The sequence below is a fragment of the Beta vulgaris genome, chromosome 4 (genome assembly GCF_026745355.1).
Source record: "Beta vulgaris subsp. vulgaris cultivar EL10 chromosome 4, EL10.2, whole genome shotgun sequence".
In the NCBI taxonomy this organism is placed as follows: Eukaryota; Viridiplantae; Streptophyta; class Magnoliopsida; order Caryophyllales; family Amaranthaceae; genus Beta; species Beta vulgaris.
Window position 1 is genome coordinate 60,950,553 of NC_079205.1, and position 20,290 is coordinate 60,970,842.

Genomic DNA, 20,290 nt, shown 5'->3' on the forward strand with positions numbered 1-20,290 from the left:
ATATAATTTTGAGAATCAAGTAATATTTTAAGGTAAAATGTGCACTTTCATTGTACGATCCATTTCTTAAATAAATGATTAGCAATGTATGAAGTAAAAAGTAGTAGATTGCTAATATATTATAAGAAATGAAGAAAACAAAATGGGAAACCTATAATTTCATAATTCGTGTGACACCATTGTGTAACAACCTACAAATATTACATACAATCTAATACAAATCATAATCGATTATAAATCAATCCATCACACGTAAATGCATATCTTATACGCTTACATGAACATAATTCTCTAGACGCTATAAATAAATAGGAATAAGATCATTTTAAAGAATGAACCCTTTAACTCTCTAATCAAGCTTTTCCTGAACTAACTCATTATTTTTACGCTCTTCTTCAACATCCTCCATTCCTCTATTTCCCCCATTTACTATTTAAAAGCTAGACAAAATTTATTTGCAATAGTTAAAAATTGGAAAAGTCTTATATCCGACACTAAAAACTTTTGTTGTTATGTGTAATCAGCAACTCAACAAAATGACGTAAACGAGATTTGATCCTATAAGAGCCCTGACCCTATAAAGATATTCCAAGTTCCAAACAGCATATTGCCTCACTACCACAAACTACAAAAGCCAAATAGAACCCCCCTTTTTTCTCATTCTCCCCTACACACCACATAACACTTTCACTCTTCCACACTAGTAGGGTCCTTCACTACCTTCTTCCTCCTCAAAAAATCAAAAACACCACAAAAATCCTCCAAAAAAATCGAAACTTTAATGGCTCTCCACATCTCACTCTCTCATCAATCATGGTCATCTCCGGCCAATCCGATCTCCTCATCGGATCCCGCCCGTTGCTGTGTTCCGGGCACCCGGTTTTCGAGGCGGGTCGAATTTGGTGGCAGTTCTAAGAGTATAGGAGGTATTGTGAGAAGAAATGATAGAGTTAGAGGTCAAATTAGAGCAAGTATGGATGTGGGTACCCAAGTGGAAGCCATTGTTGGGAAGGTTACCCAAGTTAATAAGGACACTTTTTGGCCTATTGTTAAGGCTGCTGGAGATAAAACTGTTGTTCTTGATATGTACACTCAATGGTAATTTCTATTAATCAATATTTAATCTTATTTGTGCTTTATTGATCAACTGGATTATTTGCTTAATTTGGTTGTTTTAGTTGCTTGTTTTACTTGTTACTTGCTATCTTTCCCACTTTCGTGTGCGCATCTCCTATTGCACATCTTTGAGCTTAAATATCTTTTATTAACGGTTGAATATTAATAATGTACTAATTGAGACGAATCAAATAATACATGCCATGCCCATGACTATATTTTTTCTTATAAATTGAAAAAAATTGAGAAGATTGTCTTTGAGTATGAACAGTGTTAAGATTCTAAGGGAGAACGATAAAAAACTAGAGATATAATTTCTTAAAATTAAAGCTCGTAATCTAAGCTAAATGGTTTATAATTACTCCAGCAAATTTGTGAAAATGCAAGTTGGATTATGAATTTAAGATGGGTTTGTTCTGTACTTTTCTCTGCTTATTGATATAAGCATGTTCTTTTCACCATTCTATACTTATTAACTAGTTTTATGAAAGATTTTGTTTGTAATAAGCTAGATTGAGAGCTACATAAGGTTTCAATTCCGTGCGGAATTGATAGTCAGATATACTATTTTAGGATCTTGGAATGATTTATACTCTTTTTTTAATAGGATGGTAGATTATGATCTTTGCAATTTAAGATCCATACTAATTCTAGGAGTACTGTTTCAATTGAGTGGTGGGAGAGGGTAGAGATTAACAAGTACTATGAAGAGTTTTGCCGTGTGCTTAATTATGAGTGGTTGAGACAATGCGAAAACCAATTCCTGATGGAGGAAAGGGGTCTCTACCACAATATACTTTCTGGCTAGTTGTGCCGTATAGGGAGCCCAAATTCAAGCTCCATACTAATTTTAGGAGTGCTCTTTGAAGTTTGAATTGAGTGGTGGGAGAGAGTAGAGATTAGAAAGTACTATGAAGAGTTTTGCCGTTTGCTATTAGGACTTAGGCGGGGTTGAGACAATATGGTAAACAATTTTCGAGGGAGGAAAGGGTCTCTACCACAATATACTTTCCGGCTAGCTGTGGCGTGTAAGAGAGCCCAAAGTCGAGCTCCATAGTATTTTAAGTACTGTTTGAATTGAGTTTTTTAATCAACCACCTGCCTGAGGTTGTTATAACTTGGACTTCATTTTGGGTGTATTAGACTTGCTATACCTAAAAGTATATGGTTCAGACGATAACTATGTATAGTTTAAACTAGGCTTTGGCCTTTGTGTATCATAGTTTCTAGGGTAATTTGGCATATTTTTGCTGTTAGTACTCTTTTCTTTCGCAGCGTACTTGAGAGTAGACTCCGGCTTGAAGATTGAAGAACCTTGTTCTGTGATAGTGTCATAGTTAGCCTAGGCTAGCTGCTTCTTTGATCCATCTGGACTGTCCCAAAATCACTGTAGGTTGTTGGTAATTGAATTTCTAACCTTTCCATTTACTCTTATGAATCTAATACTATCAACTGGGTTGGAAAATTTCTGCTGATATGTTCAGTAAGAAGTATGCAAATTTCTGCTGATATGTTCAGTAAGAATGTATAGACCTGCAGGATTTAGGATAATCAAGTGATCTAGGAAGACTTGTCTATGAGCTAAGAAATGGACTTTGATAGTAGTAAAGAGAGTACTGGTTAGATAAGATGCAAACTAGCATATTGAGCTCCATCCTCCACTGTCCATAGTCCAGACGCCATACTGCTATTAAATGCCGTGATATAGTCTGGAGAGAAGACTGTTCTAACTTCTAACGATCATATGTATCTTTAACATGGAAAAATATTTTTATTAAGAGATGCGGTGATCTTCATGTTGGGTATAATCATGTGTTATACAGAGATCTCTATGCTGTATTGCTATAATTCTGCTGAGTTTCACACAAATGGGTTTTACTGTTTTTCATGGATTTTAATTATAATCCACCCACTTCGTGCATTTGTTCATGTAGTATGGTATGATGCTTGTCCTCAGCATAAGTTTAACACCTTTTCTCTGTAAGCTCTAACTCAAAGTTCTGCACACCGGGAATTCAGGTGTGGACCCTGTAAAGCAATGGCGCCAAAGTACGAGAAATTGGCAGAGGACAATCTTGACATTGTTTTTCTTAAGCTTGATTGTAACCAAGAAAACAAGGTACTACACTATATGATCACATCCTATTACTTATGTTTGTTTTGTCTATCACAATGAAAAAGAATGATGATGCAGTAATTTAGAAGTTAGATCAATATCAAGTCTAATTTGACTTTGTAAAACATGGGCAGCCCTTGGCTAAGGAATTAGGCATCCGAGTAGTTCCTACGTTCAAGATTCTAAAGGAAGGCAAGATTGTGGAAGAGGTGACGGGGGCTAAATACGACACATTGGTTGCAGCCATTCAAACAGTTCAAAATAGTTGAGCTGTATTTGTGTTTGCGTCATTGCGTCGTGTGTGTATATACGCTGTAAGAGGGAAAGGTTAGTACCTTGACAATGGCTTGTAGCCTTGTACTGAATTGTAACCACTGTCCACTGTATCCGCTGAGATCGTTGCATGAACAAGAGTTGTAATTGTATATTGAAGAGAAGAAAAAAGGGGCACTCTACATGAACCACTTTCTGCTGCCAAACAAACAAAAAAAATGTTTGTGAGATCTTCATTATAATCAATCCAACTAAATAACTGCCTACTAAACATATCGCAATAGTCAAGACACTCGTATATATATATCGAGCAAAGAATCGATATAGTTTATCGTATACATGTAAGTGTAAAAGATATCAGATTTGTCTCTATATATAAATGGATTATATTTTTGCTAAAAGTTATTTAAAATATTAATGGTCAACCTTGTATATTGGCAATGTGATAGCCAAATAATTTCAATTAATATAAAACGAATCTATACTAATATATTAAAAGGCAAAAGAAATAGAAAATGAATTTTATAAGATTTGATCCCATGATCTCAAACTTATACGCTAAAATCAGTAAAATGTTAATAAATGAAAATAATAACACGGGCATAGCCCGAGTGTAAAAACTAGTGAATTATTTAAACAGAGACATTATAGTACTTTAATTTTCACGTAAACAAGTAAATTGATCGAAACAAAATTTTATAGTATGATAGTATATTCGTCATATACTTGGGTGTAACATTTTACTCGTTAAGAACTCCCCTTTTGAGTATAAACTAGTTGTGGACTTGAGTGATGCCCTCGATCATTTACCAATGTGAATTTGAAGTGTTAAATCAAACATTTGAGAGTAGTGAAAAGAAAGAGTTATAGGCATTGAATTATGCTCGTGAAATAATTTTTCGATTCTTTTAAAATTTTCTATATACTCCCTCCGTCCCTTAATAGAGTGCCCATTTCTCCAATGCACGTTTGCCAATGCACGTTTTGTATCGTTAATATCTTTAATTTCATATTAGTAAAAATTATAAAAGTTTGATTTTCTTAATGTACGTAATGAGACGAATCAAACAAGACCCTACATGACTATGTTTTTTCTTATATATTAGAAATATTTTTTGAGGCCTTTCTTTACCTTTGAATAGTGTCCAAAAAAGAAATGGGCACTCTATTAAGGGACGGAGGGAGTAATAAATTAGAAAAAATTATAGTATGAAATATTAATATAACTCTCGGCTTCAAGAGAATACATATATACTTATAAATTTAGGTTAATGTGTAATAATATATTAAATTATGCAATAGTGTTAATTCGGAAGGTTATAAAAATGGTAAGAGCGTCTTTGTAGTATAAGAACTAGTTATTAGGCCCGGACGATGCCCCGAGTAAGAATTTTTTTATTTATTAATATTGTACTGCGATATAATAACACTAAATACTACTTGGTCTAGTGGTTAAAACTTTAGTACATGAACTTGAGGTCACGGGATCAAAACCTATACTATTAGTTTACGCACGCCTTTTAATATATTAGTATAGATACTTGAAAAAAATGTTACGCCATTCTTAACATTAGATTAATAAGTATTAATATATATATATTTATATTTAATTATTCTAAAAAGAGAAATATTACTCTGTCTCTAAATAGATTTTTTCCCCTCAAATACTAATTTAAAATTATAGATTAATTGATTAGCGTATTTGTAAGTCGAGTCAACAATAGTGCTCCCAATTCACAAAGATGCCAAACACCACTTTGATATGTACATTTCTCCACACCTTGTCTCACCCGAAAAACTAAGGACTTTACTAAACGACGCCCTAAATACAGTATTTTTATACTGTATTTATATACTCTGCATTTATTTTCTTTCTCCTCCCCTTAACTCACTTCCCTAACCTCTCCTCCAATTTCAAAAGTTTACTTCCCGCCACACTACCACCTTCACCAGCACCACCACCACCAACACCCCCGACATACCACCTCCACCACCTTACCCCCGACAGACACCACCTTCTTCTCTTTGTTTTTTCTCCCTTTTTTTCTGAATGTCGTGGAGCGCCTGCCAAGGACACCTGCACCGGTGGTGGGGTGTCTTTGGTGGACGCCTCCCTTTTTTTTTTTAAAAAAAAATCAGAAATTAAGGGTGCGCCCACCAAGGACGCCCCACCACTGACGGAGGCGTCCTTGGCAGGCGCCTTACCATGTGGTGGAGCGCTTGTCAAGGACGCCATTACCGGTGGTGGGGAGTCCTTGGTGGGCGCCCTTTTTTCTGATTTTTTTTTTAAACGAAGAAAACAGAAAAGAAAATAAGAGGGTGGTGTGTCGGGGTATGGTGGCTGTGGTGATGCCGTGGAAAGAAGATGGTGGTGGTGGTGTCGTGGAGAAGAAGGTGGTGGTGGTGTCGTGTAGAAGAAGGTGTAGTGCCGTAGTGGTGGTGCCGTGGAGAAGAAGATGGTGGTAGTGGTGGTGTGTCGAGGTACGGTGGTGTTGGTGGTGCCGTGGAGAAAAAGGTGGTGATAGTGGTGGAGCGGGAAGTGAACTTTTGAAATTGAAAGAGGGTTTAGGGAAGTCTATAAGTACAATATAAAAATACTGTATTTAGAACATTAGTAGGAAATTGTAGGGTGTCGTTTAGTGAGAAAACTAAAGAATCTAGTCTCTCCTGAAATCGCCCTTTTTTGCGAAAATTAGGGTTTATCATAAACCAGCACACACCTGACACCCCTCCCAAAATTTCTGAAAACCCTAGTTCATTCTCTCACTCCACCATTGAAGCTCAATCGTCTAAAATTTAAATAATCTCAACCAATCAAACAGAAATGGGGATGAAATTATTCGACGACGTCGATGACGACGACACAGAAAAGATATCAAACATCGGCATTAACGAGGAATTCGCAAAGCGATATGAACACAATAAAAAGAGAGAAGATTTGCAGAAACTTGAAGAGATGAAGAAGAAAGGTGAACTTCCGGAATCAGAATCTGATTCCGATTGGGAGGAAGACGACGATTTCGAAAGCACGAAAAACGAGGTGAAATTTCTCGATGCATTGTTAAAAGTTAGGAATAAAGATCCAATATTGCTTGAAAAAGATGCGAAATTGTTCGAGAGTAGCAGTGGTGAAGAAGATGATGAAGTCAAAGGAGATAGAAAGGAGAAGAAGAAGAAACCGAAGTATTTGAAGGATGTGATAGCGGAGCAATTGATTGAGAGAGGGCCTGAATATGAGGGAGAAGAAGAGGAGAGTGAAGAAGAGGAGAGAGAAATGAAGAAGGTGAAGAGTTATGCGGAGGAGCAGGAGGATTTTAGGAAGGAGGTTTTGGCGGCGATGGCGGATGAAGAGAGAGAAAATGAAGAAGAGGGAGGGGAGTTGTTGAGGGAGAAGGAGAGGGATGAAGATGAAGATGAAGATGAAGATGAGGAGGTGAAGAAGAGGTTGGATGAGTATTTTGGGGAGGATGAGAAATTGGATGAGAATGATGTGTTTTTGAAGGAATTTTTTAAGAATAAGATGTGGATTGATAAGGAAAATGGAAAGAATAAGGTTATTGAGGAGGATGTGGCGATTTCGGATGATGAGGAGGCATTGGAGAAGCAGGAGGATTATGAGAGAGATTTTAATTTTAGGTTTGAGGAGAATGTGAGTGATCGAGTATTGGGTCATTCGAGGTCTGTGGTTGGTTCCGTGAGGAAGGAGACGAATGCGAGGAAGAATCAGAGAGAGAGGAAGAAGGAGAGGATGGCTGAAGCAGAAATTGAGAGGCAAGAGGAGGTTAAGAGGTTGAAGAATTTGAAGAGGAAGGAGATGCAGGAGAAGATTAATAAGATCAGGGAAATCGCGGGTATTGATAAGGAGAGTGTTTTGGTGAATGAGGATGATTTGGAGGAAGATTTTGACCCTGAGAAGTTCGATAAGAAGATGAATGCTGCATTTGGGAAGGATTATTATGAAGCAGATGATCCTGAATTTGCAAATGAGAGTGATAGTGACTTGGAAAAGCCAGATTTCGAGAAAGAAGACGAGTTGCTTGGATTGCCTGAAGATTGGGGTGTGATCAAATCGAGTGATGGATTTGTAGCTGAAAGGGAAAGGATGAAGAAAAGTAAAGTGGAAAATGAGATTGATGTTGATCAAGTGCAAGGAGGAGAGGATGATGGTGAACAATTAGACGAGGGTAACAAACAGAGAAAGCGGAAGAAGTCATCAATTAAGGAAGCTCTTGATAAGGAACTTGAAGAAGAACTTTACAAGCTTGATTATGAGGATACTATAGGAGATTTGAAGACCCGGTTTAAATACAGGGATGTTAGACCTGCAAAATATGGATTGACAGCTGCTGAGATTTTGATGTTGGATGAGAAGGAGTTGAATCAATATGTTTCATTGAAGAAGCTTGCACCTTACCGAGAGAAGGAGTGGAAGGTGCCTCAAATGCGGAAAAAGATGCTCTTCGAAGGACTTCTGAACGATAATAAGAATCAAAAGAAGAGAAAGAGAAACGATGGTGGTAATGTTGGTGAAACAAGTGAAAAGAAATCCATGGAAGTTAAGAAAGCAGAAGGGGAGGAGCCAAGTATTGATGAGAGCAAGTTGTCACGAGCAGCTAGGAGGAGGCGCCGGATGAAAGAGAAAAAGCTGCCTGAATCTCGTCTCATTGCTTATGGGAAGATACCGTCTAGTTCGAAGAACAAGTCAAAGAATTGACGGAATCTACCATTGTGATATGAAGGAGAGGAGGTAATTCAAAACTACAAGTTTTATGTTATGTTTGTTAGCTTGTAAATTTTGAGCATGTACAATTTTGATGTGAAATCTAGGATAGAGTATGCTGTATGTGTGGATTATGTAGTTAATTCTAAATTTTATTGCTCGTGTTACGCTTGTCAGTTGGTAAATTTTGAATGTGCTTCATCGTGATGTTGAATGTAGGATAGAGTATGTTATGTGTGTGGATTACGGAGTTACTTTTATATCGTAGATGTTGTGTTGTGTTTGTCAGTTTGCAGGTATTTGGTGGTGCATCATTGTGATGTCTAGTATGGGATAGAGTATGCTATATGTATGTGTTACGGACTTAAGATTGATGCAACGCATAGAGTATGCTATATGTGTGTCAGTGTGGATTACGGACTTAAGTTTAATGCAACTTATAGTGCATCTTGCATAGGAGAGTATGCATGTTGACAAGGTTTGGCTGGCTGTTTTAGAAGTGGATAGGTTTTAGCAGATTATGTGGTGTTTGAGGTTACTTCATTTCTTAAGATTTCTAGCGCATCTTTTTATCATAGGCTGATTGGTACCATGTTTCATGGTCTGTCATGGACCCATGGTTCTGTGCTTAAGTTGGCTGGCTGTATGCTTCTATAAGACCAGTGTAGAGTGTTGTTGCTTTTTTCTATCCCTCGAAGTAGTACAAATTGTTGAGAACATCGCGTTCCTTTATAATTTTCTTGTATTAAGCGGTAAGGCTTTCACTTTCACTTGGCCACTTGAGTAAAATTAAAGGGTGGTTGATGTAGTGAGGAGCCTCAACTTTTTCTCTGTTAACCGACACATTTTCTCAAGAGGGGCAGTTGTGGTGTTATGGCTACTTTTCAAATGCTTTTTAATCTGTTAATTACAAATAATAGAACTCTCGTCTTCTTAATTTCAGAAACTAGACCAATTAGGCAACTATGATATCGCAATTAGGTATTCACTGAGTCTCTAAATTGGATTTGCACGTGTTTAAGCTGGCTTGCTAACCTCTCCTCATACCATTTTTTGTATGTTGGAGAGCTATTTTTTTGGGAAGAAGGTATCTCAGCATACAGTTCATCTGGCGCTGGCGCTGATGCTCTTGCAAGGGTCAAAGTGTTATATGCTCTTGCAAACCTGATTTTTTTTTTTTGTATCATTCAAGCCTTTTGGAGCACTATTGGAAAAAAGAAAGTTCTTTCGTCGCACTTGAAGTAAAAGTAAACACTTTGACAATAAGGGTCCGTTTGGTAGAGTGTAAAACGTTTTCCTTGAAAACTATTTTCCTATTTTACATTGTTTGGTTTGGTGTAAAATATTAAAATGTAAAACTTGGGATGGAAAACCATTTTCCACCCCATTGAAAACATTTTCCCCCAAAATTGGGAGGAAAACATTTTCCACCACTCCTCTTTGTACATTCCTTTTACTACCTCTTTCATTTTCCTTGTTTTCCATCATTTTTCTTACATCGAACCAAACAACGGAAAACTAATTTTGGAATTGTGTTTTCCATTGTAAATTGTTTTCCATGAAAATCATTTTACACTGAAAATGTTTTACGCCCTACCAAACGGAGCCTAAGTGTTAGAAATTTATAATATCCTTTTCATCCTTTGGCTGTTCTGCTATTAGCTGTTTAAGCAGGGTCGTGTGATGTTGTGCATCTCCTGTAATGTTAAGAGGTTTATTTGCATTTACTTGTTGATTGATTCTGGATAGGAAAACTATCACTTATTTATCAAGCTAAGCATTTCCTGGTTCCACTGATTGCTTGCATCTCATCTATGAAACTGGATAGGAGTATTTGGTTTGTTTTGTCATAATTCCCAAATTTGGTTTTGTGCTTGAATATGCTTTGTTACCGATTTATTGATGGTTCGACATATGCGATAAACTCATCGGGGTGATTTCAACTTTGGCAGGTTATACATACACAAGGCCGTTATTTATTTGATGATGCAGCAAGCTATCAAGGGAAGTTAATCCCCGCTTGAAAACATTTTTGTAATTTACGAGAGTTGAATGTAGAATATCTGAAGAAATGTGACTTTGAAGCTTTTGTTGTCACAGCACACTTATGATCTTTGTAGTCATCTTCAATCTTACAACATTCTTCTGATTTTTAGGGAGTTTTTGTGTAAATTAGTTATTTAGTTTACAAAGTACTCTGACCAATACTGTAGAATGGCAAATTTTTGTCTGTCTACAATTTTGCTTTCTGATATTGATTTGTTCTACCATCGTTTTCTTCTTGATTGAAATATTTTCAGTCAGTTGAATTCTCTAATTGACTGAGTATTCAATTGTTATTCCTCATTCCTTTCTGTTTTCAAGCTTTCTTTTTGCAGATTGTAAGGCTTGACTCTGATAAAGCGTAGAATAAATAATAAATGTAAGAAAAAGAGTTGAAGATCATGTTCATGTATTTGAAGTCGCAGGTTGATTCTGCATTATAAAAGCGTTGAATACATGAGAAATATATTGTTGTTTGAATGACATTAGACAAACTCTTCTAATGAGAAGAATACCAAACAAGTTGGGTTGGAGATTTGAAAATATTATTATGTGTCATTGTTGTCGAGATGAATCTAATAAGATCACGATCTAAACCATTATTATCTTTAATTGTTTACAAGTAAAAATTATATGAAAACCTTGATATTTATAGATAGATATTGAGGCACATCAAGAGGATCTCACATAATAGCAAGTCTTGTGTAAGATCGTCTTAATAAAGTTTATGAGTCCACTTTATTTATTTTTTGCTATAAAAGGGTCGGTATTTAAGTTAAAGCGGTCATTTTGTTAAGCTAAAGAGGGAACTTTTTTGATAAAAAGTTACATTAAAATAGTCACTTTTAATAGCAAAAGCTATGGGGCATAAGAAGTATACTTTTCCTGTAGTAATTTTAGGTACTATTGCGTGTAACGTAGGTTTAGCGGTTTTAGAACCATCAATGATCGGTGAGCAGGCGGATCCGGATTATAGAGTTACCCCCATATTATTTTAAACCATGGCGATTCAGTCTTTTATAAGAATTTATATTCACTTAATATGTTTATCCTTAAATTATATAAATCATTTTCATAATTGGTGGTCAAAGTCTCAAACAGGAGTAAGTAAATAAGGTATTTCCTAAAAAAAATAGGGTAAAAGTCCAAATGTTAGTGTTAATAGGAAAATTTGCCAAACAAAAACCTTTTACGAGTCATTTTTGCGAAAAAACCTTATAAAGCATTTTTTGCGAAAACAAACCAAAATTAATTTTTTTTTGCGAAAACAAACCTAGTATCATTTTTCGATGTCGACCATAGAATTTCCGACGTTAACCACCTCTAAGCCACCACTACCAACACCTACCCCAGCCCCCACCCACCCCTGCATCCCCCACTTCACCCCTAGCTCAACCCCCACTACCTGCAGCCCACCCCACTCCTACCAGCAGCCCCCAACCCATCCCTCCCCCTCAAGCGGCAACCCCCCCCCCCACCCCACTTCACCCCTACAATCTCTCCTCTCCCTTCTTCCCTCCCCCCTCCCCCCTCTCCTCTCCCTTCATCCATCTCCCCCCCCATCGAAGCCCACCCCACCCCCCGCAGCCCCCTCCGCAACCCAGAAAATCTGAACCCCCACCACCACATGACCATAACCCATGAACCCCCCCCCCACACCACATGACCATAATACCATGAAACCCCCCACCACCACCACGAAACCTACTACCCACTACCACCACAAATGAAACGGAAACTATCAAAAATCGAAGAACGAAAACCATTGAATCTGTTTTTTTTGGACAAGTTTTCCTTATTAATTTACAAGGAAAAAAGTACATATAAATAGGGGTGTGCATCGGTTCAGGACCACACTGAAACCGGCTGGACCGGTGGATAAAAATCTGCCTTGTTCTTGGATCGGGACCGGACTGGAAACATACAGTGATATATCGGGAATGAAAAACAATTTCTGGTTCCCTGTTTTTAGTTTAAAAAACACTAAAAAGTGAAAACAAAATACGATAACGAACCGGCCAGGGGCGGATCTACTGGGGGTACAGTGGGCACAGCTGTACCCCCATTTTCAAAAAAAAAATGTGAAGGAAATAAAAGAAAAAAAAAAAACGGGCTCAAAACTGACAAAAGCACGCTCATTAATCTCTCTCACTAACGCCGCACGCGTCCCTATTCTCCCTAATGCTACTCCTTCTTTCTCTCTCCTCTGGTCAGTCTAAAGCTCTTTGTTCTTTTCTCTCTCTTTCTTTTTTTTCGCCTGCCGGAGCAGTATTAGGGCTGCCGGATTTTTTCTTTCTTTTTCTTTTTCGTGAGCCGACTTGTAGACGTTGTCGGTTGTTGTCGGCTTTTTGCAGCCGGTGCCGAAGCCGACTTGTAGACGTTGTCGGTTGTTGTCGCCACGAGCCCATGAGACGCCACCCACCACCGCCGGCCACACTCGAACCGTCGAACGGCAGTAGCCAGTAAGAACTAAAAAGCACAACTCAATCTTGAACAGTTGAACGCCAGTGTAAGCCCCACTTTCTGTTTTTTAAATTTTTTATAATTTCTGATAATTTATAAATGATAGATTTCTCATTTTGATATGAATTCAGAATTAATATGTTGTGCAAGTGTGAATTATGAAATTAAGAGGTAGCTCTTCATTTTCTCTCTCCTTGGGAAACTAGTTAGAAAACCCCATTGCACATATTATTTTCTTAATTTCTATCTAGCTGGTTTCATTTGTTAGTAGCGAATTATTAGTAAGAATGTTAATAACCGAATTTGTTAGTAGTGCTTAGCAACGCGTGATAAGTAACTTAGAAAACTTATGTATTTTTGTCGTTTTAAATTAGTTGTAATCTGAATCATTAATTAATATTGGCATTGTATTTTGATTTGAATTTTTAGTCGTAACTTAACTCAAGTATTGTATTTTGTTTTATTTGAATTTTTCTCATCCGTACCCCCATCCCGTAATTCCTAAATACGCCACTGGAACCGGCTCGGAAAAAAAAAACACACGGACTCACACAAACACGGTTTGAAGCTGTGGGAAATCATGTGGAACAAATTACTCGATCATATATTTTTCTCCTTCGCAAAGCTTCAAAATAATAAGTTTCTCCTTAATAGTTTCTGGGTTTTTATTTATTTATTTCGGGAGGTCTAAATATGGCTACGAAACACCACCTATGACCTATGGCAGGTTTCCCATTTGCCCCATATGCTGCAACTGCTATTTCTCAGTATGAGGTCTTCCTTCTTTGGCAACAATGGTAACTTATTTACCCTCTATATATTTTCTTTGAAATTTTCTCTTTTCTTGATTTTGGATGCAATTGATAAACTTTAAAATTGAGCCAAACACAAGCCAACATCGGAGGAGAGTCGTTCCATCCATCCTAACACCAGTTGCAAATAGGTGGATTAGTTAAATAGTTCGCTAATATTATATGTTAGTCATTCTCTTTCTCTTTATACAACTTGGAAAAATCACATGCGGGTTTTACGGTTATTTCACGTGAAATTGTATGGGATTGGGTACTGGGTTGCTTACTTGCATGTAACGTACGTTTGATGTTTTTAGTGAATATTTTGTTGATTCTTGCTTATGCTTGAATTAATGATTCTCATGTTACTAATTAGTATTTGCTACATTTATTGCTACATTTAAATAGGTCTAAAGTTGTCAAGGTTTGAGTTTTGATAGCAAGTGTGGTAATTTGTTAATAAGAGACTCGGAATATTCATGCCTACTAATAAAATCCTAATAAAATCTTCAAGAATTTGTTATAATCTTCAAAAAGTTTAATTTTATTAGGCTTGCTAAATAAAATTTCCCGTTTTTAAATAAGTGCAACATTTGCATAGTGTTTACTATTCACAGTTTAAACTTTAATTAGCTTTGGTGATTTACATTTTAGGAAAAACATAGTCATGTGCGATCTTGTTAGATTCGTCTGAATGTGAAGTTTTTTAATATCAACTATTTATAATTTTTACTTATTGATAATTGAAGATATTAATGGTTAAAATAATGCATTGGCAAACGTAAAAACAAGAAGTGTTGCACTTATTTAGAAACGGAGGAAGGACCTGTTCTCTTCGGCATAAAACAGCTGAACTGAACTGATCTGAACTGAACTGATCTGGATTGAACTGAACTGAACTGAATTGAACTGAACTAAACTGAATTGAACTGAACTGGAATGAATAGTGATATGTGAGAGTAAAAGTATTGTCAATAGCTGAACTGAACTGGTCTGAACTGAACTGAATTGAACTGAACTGAATTGAACTGAACTGATCTGAACTGAATTGAATTGAATTGAATTGAACTGAAAATAAGCTGGCGAGAACAGGCCCGGAGTATATTAGTATTGTTTATGAGTATTATATGAGACGTGAGATAATTAGACAATATGTATAACGAATGACTTTTTCCAATGCAAGTTGTGCATGTATAAGGATAAGCATTAAAATCAATGTGAGATAGAATACGGAACCAAAATACTACGAAAAAGTACGTATCACTTCATTATACAATACTTATTACATCAACAAAAACTTTATTTAGGATATAAACAAACTTAATCATGAGAAGGCATAATTACATTATTAAAATCAAAGTCAATGGGGCTATCTTGCATTAGCAAGAACCAACATCGATTATCATCGTAAATCATAATTAGTGTTTGGATAAGCCACATGCACACAAGATAATTGGACAACATTTAAAGTAATGAAATAGAGTTAATTTTTCAAAGAATGAAATAACGTTGTTGAAGGATGTTTCTATAATGGTCATAAAGGTAATTTAAGAGTGAATTAAGGTAACATTGTAATGAACAATGAGATATCCGGTAGTAAAATCAAGATGATAAATTCGGGCCAAAGTATATCCGCGGGCCATTCTAAAAAGTCCGGTCGCTCCAATAACCGGTAGTTCTCTAATCGAATTCACAAATGAGTTTCGGCCCAAAGTAGTGAAAGTACTTCCATTATAGATCCCATCAGTTAAGCTATAAGTTATGCCCAACATAAAGTCCACCTCTGTTTGGGAGTCTGACCCAAAGAAACCTTGGGCCCGGCCTATAAGTTTAGAGTTAACATCTGGGCCAACAGTGAGTCTACCATCAACCATAAACAAGTTGCCGAAGGCTGTGAATGGTGGGTTGGGCTGTGGTGGTTGGGCCTGACCGATTAAAGCAACAGTTGCATTTTCACCAAATGCAAATTCATGGTAGTAGAATTGTATGGTAGTTTTTTTCTCGTGGCCAAAAGAGCATGTTTTGGCCCATGAAAGTGTTTCGGGCTTATGAGCCCAAATATAGCTCAAGTTTGTCACATAAATTGTGAATATCAAGAATTTAAGAAAAGAAAATGAAGACCTTGTCATTTCTCTTAAATTTGGTTGCAAACAAAGTTTTCTTTGTAACTTTTTGTTATAACTTGTGTTTTGTTTTGATATGTTTTGTTTTTGGGGAATTTAGGGGGGTTTATATAAGGAAATTTTTAGTGGAAGAGAATCTTATATGTATTTGACTTTTATTTATTTTATGTGTTGTGTATGATGGATGACAATTGATACTGCAGCCACAAGCTAAGTCACAACTTAGCTTTCTTTGAAAAAATTCTACTCAAGACAACTTGGCAAATTAATGCTAAGTTATGTATTGGGGAAGTGTTATTATGGATATGTTAAGAAAAGTATTTTATCTTCTTTTGGAAAAAATAGAATAAAAATTATTAAAAGAGACGGTCTAATTTTAATATACAAGTAGACCTAATCACTAAATGAATCAAACTAGTCACCGAAAGAAATTAACTTAGTCATTATCGGACTAATTCTCTTTTATTGGGCTTATCATTGCCTAATTTTAATTTAAAAGTAGGCAGTCTCTTACAAGACAAACTCAAAATAGAATAAGTATATCATGTACACTAATACTTTAATATCATCATTATCGTCCTTTTCAAGTTAGTGAGAAAGATGGTATTGGCTTTGATCATTCTTATTTTTGGATAACTTAGGTCTAACTTTATACTATGGGTGCTCGAAAACAGGATAGGACTAAAAATGGACCGGACTCAAACTAAAGCCAACTGAATCAGTCTTCAGGTCAAAAAATATAAATTTTGATTTTAGAACTGATCCAGTCAAAAATCGGATTTGGATTGAAACGATTTTTTTCGTTTAAATATATCTATACAAATTAAATAACTAAAATGAATAATTCTCTCATTTAATGTGTTGGGAAGATTACTATATTATGAATTATTTCATATTATACTTTCAAAAAGCCTAGAACAATTAGTTATATTTATGTATCTTTTCAGGTTTGCTTCATTTCATGTAATCAACATACATTAAAAATTGAAAACATGCTCAATACAAGATTTAACCACGTGAACTCAAGTTAATACAATAAAGTTTTAATCAATGAGCTATGCACCTTAAGATGCTACTCTTTTGACATGAACATATTAATAATTTTGAGGTATCGCCGGGACCTAATAACTAGTTTAACGGTGAAAAGAAGGAAATTCTTTGCTCTCTTATGCTTTACTCTTTCTATTAAGAATCCAACTGAACATAAACGAGTCAAATAAATACACCAATTACTTCTATTTATAACCACAATAATCAATTAATACTAATAACAAAGAGATAATGATATAGGTTTTCTTATGCATCACTAACTTAACTTTTAAAATCGTTTAGATATATCATATGTAGATGTCATATTAGTTAGATTTGTTCCGCATTTGAATAGAGTTATAATATGAATTGACTTGTTCCTCATTTGAATCAAAAAAATAAAGTGGCATATTGGTTGGACTTATTCCTTATCTTAACCCAAAAAAAAGAAAATGTCATATTGGTATGTATTGATAGCAATAAACTATGTTGTATGATCAGAAAAATATAACACAAAGTTGAATTCCAAATGTTAATTGTATACTGTGAGTTTAAATATACACACATGATGGAGTTCTCTTCACCGCAATATCAGTGAATTGTGACATAAGGGCACCTAAGAACATGAACGATCGCAGAACATGCGCAGATGAAGGATTTCATTGACTTACGTTGGCGTGAGTGGTTAAGTTTTGCTCCTTAACCAAGGTCTCGGGTTCGAGTTTTGGGTATGGAAAAAATCCCAATTGGGAGAGATGTTGTCTTTTGAGGTACTCATGCAAACTCCTGCAGAATATTAGTCTACTCGCTGAAGGCGGTGGAGAACTCGTAGTAGTAGGACAAAAAAAAATCTATGGTTTATTACTTTATTTGACGCCTGATGGTAACGAATAACGATAACAGATTTTACAGGTAAATTGTGCACAAAATGTTAATGTCAATATACATGCTATGTGGTATACTATTTACTATGATATATATGTCCATCTTCAATCATCTCGTTGATTGCGTAAATTTTCTTTTTTGCGTAAAAGTTGCAACGTAAAAAATAAGTCTTCATAGATTATGAGATTATCATGTCCCTTCAAGGCTTCAAAGCACTCATAACCATGCTGTCATGCAAGTTAGAGATGAAAGATTAGAAGAAAAACATGTGCAAATGAAAGATGTGCAAATGAAATACTTGATCCATGTCAAAATAGATTTTGTGAAAAGCTGGATCAACAAAGAAGTGATCCACATCCAATCATAAAAATTCGAGTATTCGGTTATTTGGATGGATCGGATTGAATCCACTATCTGATCCAAATATTCGTATTAGATCATTTTTTTATGATTCCAATCAAAGTTTTGATTCCAAATGATACTGCACAATTCACAGTTCATATAAGCCTAGTGGCGGTTAACCCTGTTAGTCAATAAGGACATTTGAGAGTATTAGCATAAAATTAAACGGTATTCCATGTATTTTGAAAAGTTGGGGGATGCGTCATGAATTTTTTGAAATCTCGGGATACTTGGTGAAAAAACCATTCAATCAGTTATAAGAACAAAATATCATATTCATTGAAAAAAAATCCAAGTCTTAACAAACAGATATTTCGGAATATTCGGAATTTAAAAGATCTGATACATATCCGATCCAAAAATCATTTATTTCGGATACCCAATTCGAAATACTCGGAAATCAAAATCGGCCGGATAATCGAATCGAATTGATGGATAATCGGGCCATATTGTTCAAAGTGATATAAAATGAGTAATTTGTTCAGATAGATCAAAAGGATGTAAGGTTTCCCAAACTCTAAAGAACATGTTGGATCTGCTCTATTTTTAGTTAAGGTTAAGCTTTCTGGAGCCCTACAACGACAACAATGCCAAAGCCTTAAATTCTAATAGAATGAGGTTGGTTGCACGTGCCAAGATTATTTTTCCTACATATGGTTTTTCACATCGACCCTCTTCTCACATTACCTTATGTCTAGTTTTATATGCTCTTGCAAACCCGATTTCTTAATTTATATCATTCATTTCCCTTCCGCCTTAATTCCGCGATAGAATCAAGTGTAAGAATACCCTTTTCAATTTTCACCCTTTGGTTGTTCCACTTCCACTATAAGGTATTTAAGCAAGGCCTGAATTCTACTATGTAGAAGTATCATTTGAGTACTATTAAGAAATTATTTGCATTCACATATTAATTGATTCTTGATAGGAAAATTATCACATGCTGGCTGCTATATCAAGCAAAAGCATTTCCTGGTTTCGTCACCATATATCTGAATCTCTACTCTATTCCCCAAGCACACTAATGAAATACTGATTGCTTTCATCTCATCCCAAAGACTGAAATAGGCTTTACTTCGTTTATGTTGTCTCAATTCCCATATTTGGTTATGTGTTTAAATGTGCTGTGTTAATACTGTTTTATTCATGGTTTGATTTATGCCTTAAACTCATAGGGTGTCCCTTGTTGAGTAGATGATGGCTGCACTCTGCAAAGATCAGCAAGCTATCAAGTCCCAGAAAACGTTATTGTTTGAAATTTGCGAGAGTTTAATGTTTTGAAGAACACAAATTTGCTGCCACGGCGCACTTATGTATTAAAACCCTCATGATTGCTTTAAAAGGATTTAGCATAACTCAAAACAGAGGACAAGAAATTAACAATTGTCGCAAACTAACATCAACAATCTAACCAGAAAGAAAAATCAACAAGCATAAAAACTAAAGAGTCATAATATAGATAGGCATACAGATACAGATAGTCAGGTAGTAGAGTTCAGCAATCAGCAGCACCACCTCACAGACACGAACAAACAGGAGTTTGAACCATTGATTGTCTGAGAATCAGGCTCAATTTTTTCCGCAAAAATCAACTAAATTTTTTCCGCAGAAGGCACATATGTTAGATCACGCCTCAGTTTCTCAACATTACCTGGACCACAAACACCCAAATCTACTTCCATAACACGACAAGTGCATACATCCACAACAACACAACACTTCAACAACGGCAATTCAACAGCACCACTCTTTTCTTTTTCGGCCCCACTGGGGACCCGTTGGTAAGAAGAAAAATCCTATTGGACCAACACCTCGCTCAGGTCAACCAGCCCAGCTATATAGCTCAACGCTTGAGAGTAGGGGATATAAGAGAATCCCTACTCCCACACATAAGTTGGTAGTGGGGTTCGACCTGAGTTCCCTACCACCTTCATCAAGCAAGCTTGGTTAACAATACTGCTACCTAGTGTCACGGATTCTGACCTACCCTTTTAGAATAAAATACTCTGATAGTATGTCTTCGCTTAGTCAGTATCATATCTGTGGTGCTCTAACCAACCACGAATACTTCCACTAACTTCACAATTATTATCAGAATGTAAAATAACGTTGGGTAAACATTCTATTACACAACTGAAGATTGTATAGTGCACTGCTGCAAAACTGTCTTCGCCTGGCACAATTGAACAGATGCGCCTGTTATACCAGCCATCATAATAGTGATGATTCGATACTCCCACCTCCCCAACGCTGATATCACGGCCTTCTGCATCCTTAAGGTGAAGAAACACTGCAAAACATGAAACTCGATAAATAAACAAGGCTGGGA

General features: G+C 36.1%; 3 protein-coding genes across 3 annotated transcripts; 2 read left to right on the forward strand and 1 right to left on the reverse strand.

Annotated features, from left to right (window-relative positions):
• The first annotated feature begins 606 nt into the window (after positions 1–606).
• On the forward strand, positions 607–3,696 carry LOC104890206 (thioredoxin F-type, chloroplastic). The gene is made up of 3 exons (XM_010675600.3): positions 607–1,098; positions 3,136–3,235; positions 3,367–3,696. The coding sequence occupies exons 1-3, from the start codon at positions 782–784 to the stop codon at positions 3,499–3,501; spliced, it is 552 nt and encodes a 183-aa protein (XP_010673902.1). The 5' UTR covers positions 607–781; the 3' UTR covers positions 3,502–3,696.
• Positions 3,697–6,135: 2,439 nt separating this feature from the next.
• LOC104888053 (uncharacterized) lies at positions 6,136–10,510 on the forward strand. The gene is made up of 2 exons (XM_010672882.4): positions 6,136–8,252; positions 10,178–10,510. Exon 1 carries the CDS (start codon positions 6,330–6,332, stop codon positions 8,217–8,219), a length of 1,890 nt encoding a protein of 629 aa, XP_010671184.1. The 5' UTR covers positions 6,136–6,329; the 3' UTR covers positions 8,220–8,252; positions 10,178–10,510.
• A 4,253-nt stretch (positions 10,511–14,763) lies between these two features.
• On the reverse strand, positions 14,764–15,709 carry LOC130591015 (dirigent protein 22-like). The gene has a single exon (XM_057393791.1). It carries the CDS (start codon positions 15,649–15,651, stop codon positions 15,070–15,072), a length of 582 nt encoding a protein of 193 aa, XP_057249774.1. The 5' UTR covers positions 15,652–15,709; the 3' UTR covers positions 14,764–15,069.
• Positions 15,710–20,290: the final 4,581 nt, after the last annotated feature.